A 6729-nucleotide genomic window follows, 5' to 3' on the forward strand; every position below is an offset into this window, starting at 1 on the left:
TTAGGTCATATAGTAGGACCTATCTAGTGGCAATGAGGGAAGCGAGACGTCTCCACGTCTCCTCCCTCATTGCATCGGCAGATAACGACCCGGCCGCCCTGTTTTGGGTGACCTGCTCTCTCCTTCAACAGGAGGTGCAGGATGACCCATTACAGGGACGTGCCGAGGAGATTAGTGGTTATCTATACGATAAAATTTTTCAGCTTCGGTATGGATTGGATCAAAATTGGGTTGATCCAGGTGAGAGGTCAGAGACGCGTCTTGTTGAGATTATTTGGGATGAATTTGACCCTGTGGCTCCTGAGGACATGGACAGGTTGTTGGGGAGATTGAATGCCACCACATGTTTACTGGACCCGTGCCCCTCCTTGCTGGTACTGGCCACGCAGGAGGTGACACGAGGCTGGCTCCAGGGGATTACCAATGTTTCTTTGTTGGAAGGGGTTTTTCCTACTGCCTTGAAAGAGGCAGTGGTGAGACCCCTCCTCAAGAAGCCTTCCCTGGACCCAGCTGTTTTAGGAAATTATCGTCCGGTCTACAACCTTCGCTTCATTCCAGTCCGGCTTTTGGCCCGGCTACAGTACGGAGACGGCTTTGGTCGCATTGGTTGATGATCTCTGGAGGGCCAGGGATAGGGGTCACTCCTCTGCCCTGGTCCTATTAGACCTCTCAGCGGCTTTTGATACCATCGACCATGGTATCCTGCTGCATCGGCTGGAGAGTCTGGGAGTGGGAGGCACCATTTATTGGTTGTTCTCCTCCTATCTCTCTGACCGGTCGCAGACGGTGTTGGCAGGGGGGCAGAGATCGACCCTGAGGTGTCTCACTTGTGGGGTGCCGCAGGGATCTATTCTCTCACCTCTCCCGTTCAACATCTATATGAAGCTGCTGGGTGAGATCATCAGTGGTTTTGGGGTGAGGTACCAACTGTACGCTGATGACACGCAGCTGTACTTTTCCACCCCAGGCCACCCCAATGAAGCCATTGAAGTACTGTCCCGGTGTCTGGAAGCCGTACCAGTCTGGATGGGGAGAAACAGGCTCAAGCTCAATCCCTCCAAGATGGAGTGGCTGTGGATGCCGGCATCCCGGTACAGTCAGCTGCAGCTGCGGCTGACTGTTGGGGGCGAGTCACTGGCCCCGGTGGAAAGGATGTGCAACTTGGGCGTTCTCCTGGATGGGCGGTTGTCCTTTGAAGATCACCTGACAACCTTCTCCAGGAGAGCTTTTCATCAGGTTCGCCTGATTCGCCAGTTGCGCCCCTTCCTCGACCGGGATGCCTTATGCATGGTCACTCATGCTCTCGTTACCTCTCGCTTGGATTACTGCAATGCTCTCTACATGGGGCTCCCCTTGAAGAGCACCCGGAGGCTCCAGCTGGTCCAGAATGCAGCTGCACGGGTGATAGAGGGAGCCGCTCGTGGCTCCCATGTGACACCATTCCTGCGCAGACTGCACTGGCTACCTGTGGTCTTTCGGGTGCACTTCAAGGTGCTAGTTACTATCTTTAAAGCGCTCCATGGTCCCAGGTTATATACAGGACCACCTACTGCTACCGAATGCCTCTTATCGACCCGTGCGCTCTCACAGAGAGGGACTCCTCAGGGTGCCATCTGCCAGGCAATGTTGGCTGGCGACCCCCAGGGGAAGGACCTTCTCTGTGGGGGCCCCTACCCTCTGGAATGAACTTCCCACAGGACTTCGCCAACTCCCTGACCTTCGAACCTTTTGCCGCGAGCTGAAGACCTATTTGTTCACTTGCGCAAGACTGGCATAGGATTTTAGATTTATATGGTTTTTAATTTTTGATTGGGTTTTATGATTTTAAATTTCTTTTAATCTTGGCCAATTTGAATAAGTTTTTTAATAGTATTTTATATTGTATTTATATTATTGTCTATTTTATCTGGCTGTGAACCGCCCTGAGTCCTTCGGGAGAAGGGCGGTATAAAAATCTAAATAAATAAATAATAAATAAATAAATAAATAAATAGTTTGCCTAGCCTACTTACAACTCTGAGCCGAGAGCCACTTAGGAGACAAAAGAAAGCTTTTAATGTAAAAGTGATTAGGGTCTTATCAGTTTCAGGAAGCAGCACATACTAGTGGCAGTAGCAGCAATTAATTAAGATCACAGAGTCCAGCCTAAGAAGAGATAGTATGTTTAGCCAATCTTTCCACTCTATGTGTTTAGAGGGAGAAACAAAGGGGCCAGGCTTATTTTGTTGGCATTGTTATCCATCATTTTTGCTTTGTTTGCTAAACCATCATTCCCTCCCATCAGCTCAAATGTAATAATTTACCACTCTAATCTCTAAAAGTATCACTTGTCTTACATTTGCTATGTACAGAGGGAATCTTAGTTTTCATAGGAACACAAACATAACATACAAACAAAACAAAACAAATTCTTATCTGTTCATTTTTATTATTTTTCTTAATTTTCTTAAAGTTAGCCAATTTTAATTGATCTATTTTTAAACCTACTATCTTTCACCAGAATTTATATACAACTTTTCCTAGCTCTATAAGTCTAGATAAACGCTTAATTGGTAAACTTTACTAGTAAGAACTATATACTAGTTCTTAGTAATATAGTACACTGGTACAAGTTCTGCTGATAATGATTAGTACATATTCAATATCAAAGTGTAATAAGCAAGAAAATAATTAATATTTTGCCCAAAACAGAAGAAAAGAAGCACCCATTACTGGAACATATCAGTATAATCAGATGTATTGCAATTGGGTTTATTGACCCAGCCTCTTTGCTGTGTTGCTCTACACTTCTAAGTAATGTTTCACTCTTGAGGCATTAGCATGAAGTCTGTTTCCCAAGACACTAGAAAAATTTCTCATTTATCTAATGTATAAACATAAAACGTGTATAAATAGTCATAGTATTGTGTAGATCATCTATAAACTATTGGTGGAAGAAGAACATTAGAAATAAACTGAGACGTAAAGACCAAACATAGTAAATTAATAATAGGTACCAGTATGAATTATAATAATAATGAATTACTGGCTATTTAGGTATTTGCTTTGCTTTTCTGTTTTGTTGACGGGGTTAATATTTAGCATTGTTTATTTTCCATCTTGTAGAATCCAAAGTACAATTGTGTCTTTTTAAAATATAGATTACATTTATTTTAAAGTAAGCATTTTTTTGCTATTTAGCAATATCCCTCATTCTAACTGTTGAGTAGTTAAAAGATATTAAATGCTACAATGGTAATAATATTGAAACAAATGGTGGTAGATACTTTTTCTGAATTACAGACAAGTAAAGCATGTTAGAGCATCCTTGCAGATTGTGCGGGATTTAGAGTACGTAATTATCCTGTTATTATCAGGTTGGGAAATGTTAATCTATATGTTTGTTCACTAATGCACTGCAACCTTAGCAATCTGGATATTTTCAGTTGTTTTGGATACATAGATACAGATACAGACACAGACTGTCAAACTTTCAATTCAGAAATAAGCAATCTTGGGGTGTTTGGGCTCTTTGTTAGTTAATGTGAGCAAAGGTGAAAGGTCATCCTTAGGTCATCCTAAACAAGTAGGTGACATCAGAATGAATATCAAGGTGAAGAGTTCTGCAGATGCCATGCTGTCACATGACTATAGTTACAAAGATCAGAATAGTGCAGGAAATTGAATATTTCAATTTTTCTTATTTCAGTTCAGTTATTTTATTACTTTCCGATTTTAATACTAATAAGACAATAGTTATAAATCAAGTGAATTTTTAGTTTCAAAGACTTATTAATGCTTTTTATTTATTCAAAGATGAATATATAATGGAAGGCAACTTGATATTAAAGCACAAATGTACAAATTGAGCATTAAAATTTATGAATGGCAGGAGAAATAGTTATTTTTCAAAATTGCCCCAACTGTACTTTTGATTATTTTCTCTTCTTTCTTTTCAGGTGGCAAATTCATCTTAGTAATGAGTAAGAAATTCTTGGTGGGTAACCAGACATCTGTGACTACATTCTTGCTTCTGGAATTCTCAGTCATTCGGGAACTACAAATTCTACATTGTTTTCTATTTCTAGCCCTCTACTTGACAACTGCAACAGCAAATCTTCTGATCATCTTAGCTGTGACTTTTGACCATCATTTGCACAGTCCAATGTACTTTTTTCTGATGAACTTGGCCATGCTTGATCTTGCTTCTGTTTCAGTCATTATGCCTAAATCCATAGCAAATACTCTCATGAACACCAGATATATTTCTTATTCTGGTTGCATTTCTCAAGCTCTCTTGTTTGTTTCATTTTTGACATCTGATTTCTTTCTTCTCACAGTCATGGCATATGACCGATATGTTGCTATTTGTAATCCCTTGCAGTATGAAATGGTGATGAATAGGAGAACATGTGCTCAGATTATTGCTACTGTATGGTTCAGTGGTTTTTTCTTTGGAATCCTGCATACAATTGGCACATTTACAATTCCCTTTTGCTCTGATGTTGTTGACCAGTTCTTCTGTGAGATCCCACAATTATTAAAGCTCACTTGCTCAGATTTCAATCAAGGTGAAGTTGGAATTCTTGCCTTCAGTATTATTGGAGTGTTAGGTTTATTTATCTTCATTTTCGTAAGTTACATAAAGATCCTGAGTGCAGTGTTCAGAATACCATCTACACAAGGAAGACAAAAGGCCTTATCCACTTGTCTTCCCCACCTCATTGTTGTTTCTGTATTAATGTTTACAGGAACACTCACATACATGAAGCTTCCCTCAAATTCCCCATCTAATCTAGATATAATGCTGACCATTGCATATTCCCTTGTCCCACCCATTCTAAATCCACTGGTTTACAGCATGAGAAACAAAGACATAAAGACAGCCCTGTTCAAACTATTAGATCCAAAATTTGGTTCTAAGCATTCTTTCCCTACTTCTGCTTTTAATGGATTTGGGACCTAGTTTAATTGATTTCCAGTGGGTAGAGAAAAATGTATTTCAAATTCTGACTTACTTTTTCCATAATATAAGACTTTTTATCCATTTTAATCTTTAAGTTTATAAACTTTCAATTGTAATTGTGAAAACCATTAACAAGTATATCCTGCTATTAATTGTTATAATTGTTCTGATTTTAAATTTGTCTTGATAATTTCCAATAGGTCCCAGTACATCAGTTTATCCTTATCTGACATTTTTCTTTTAATAATATACTCCTGAATCGCGATCCTTAAATAAATTTTTGACAGAATCTGGGTTTATGTTTATTCCATAATATCAATATGTAATAAAATGATTTTTAAAGTCCACATTAACTTTAATTTTATCATAGTGTAAATATCCATGTCATTCAAGCCTGGTTTCTGGATCTGTAGTTAGATGCCTCTGTGAGTGGCAGAAACAGTATAGCAGTGAACTTGCCAGTCAGTAGTTTGTTCTGCTGATAGAAAATTTCTACAAATGAAGGAGAAATTGGGGTTATCTATTTGTGGTCTGGAAGAGCTGCTCCCTGCAAAAATTCCTGCAGGAATTTTAGTTTCTTGTGGTTGATTATGAGGAGCTTGATAGTCAAGGGTTTAAAAGGTGATCTAAATTGCTATGCAGCTTTTTAAAGACATTTGGCTGACCATAAAAAATCATTTTATGATTCAATTGCTTTATTATTTAAGGAAATAGTCCAAACCACCCCAAAGGTTAAAAAAAATCTCAGTGAGCATTTGTTTTTGAATTTAAGAAGAGAGGGAAATATCTTTAAAATATTTTGAAGGCAAATAGCTTGATAAGATTATGATATTGGAAATTTTTAAATGGGAAAATATAACTTTTTTTAAAAAAACTGGATTCTTTTTCTTTGATGAAAGAGTATTTAAAAATAGTAAATTTAATTAGAGTAAAAGATCAGAACTCTTTGTGAATTAGAAGATAAAAAATAATAATAAACAGGTAGACTGTTTGTGACTAAAGAAAGCTAAGTGAGACTAAAAGGCTCAAAATAGATAAAAGTAAAAAAAAAAAATGAAGCAAGAAAATAACTGACAAACTTTCACTTTTTCACCAGGCAACCACAAGAAAAGTAATAAACCTGGCGAATACAAAGTTTTACTAGAACTAATTTTCTGATAATGGCATTTTTAAAAGATGTATTGCAGATATTACTTGAAGAATTTGCTTTAAAAATGTCTGCAATAGTTAAAAAAAGAAATGGAAGAAGGATTTGTAGGGATGAAAAAATATATAGAAGAACAAGTGAAGAAAAATGAAGGTTCTGTAGGGCAATTGGCTGCAGATTTAAAATAAATTACAAAGTGAAAAATTTGGAAAATAAGTCAGAGGTTATAAATAGAGAGATGGAAAAGGGCTTATTTTTTTCCTGGCAAACAGCTGGAAGGGATGATTTTTACTTTTAGACAATAGAAATTTAGGTTAAATTCTGTATAGAAGCCAAGCCCAATTCAAGGTGTTGGTTATCATCTTTAAAGCTCCCCTTGGATTGGACTAGGATAATTGAGGGGCCATCAGCAGCCATCATCCTAATTACATAACCCATGCCATCCAGTTAAGTAGAGACAACATGCTGTGAATCACATTAGTCAAAGAATTTTGGTGGGATCGAGAAGGACATCCTTTTCTGCTGTTGTCCCCACCTTTTGTCTATGGAGATTCTCAGTCATCCAGGTCATAGTTGTCCCAAATGTGCTTTTTTCAAGAGGCAACTGAACTTTCTGTTTTTTCTTTGAAGACTTTTC

At 38.1% G+C, this 6729-nt stretch overlaps 1 protein-coding gene across 1 annotated transcript; it reads left to right on the forward strand.

Annotated features, from left to right (window-relative positions):
- The first annotated feature begins 3982 nt into the window (after nucleotides 1-3982).
- LOC131198168 (olfactory receptor 14A16-like) lies at nucleotides 3983-4945 on the forward strand. Its single transcript, XM_058182669.1, has one exon. The coding sequence runs from the start codon at nucleotides 4145-4147 to the stop codon at nucleotides 4943-4945; it is 801 nt and encodes a 266-aa protein (XP_058038652.1). The 5' UTR covers nucleotides 3983-4144.
- The last annotated feature ends 1784 nt before the right edge of the window (nucleotides 4946-6729 follow it).

Source organism: Ahaetulla prasina, chromosome 4 (genome assembly GCF_028640845.1).
Source record: "Ahaetulla prasina isolate Xishuangbanna chromosome 4, ASM2864084v1, whole genome shotgun sequence".
In the NCBI taxonomy this organism is placed as follows: Eukaryota; Metazoa; Chordata; class Lepidosauria; order Squamata; family Colubridae; genus Ahaetulla; species Ahaetulla prasina.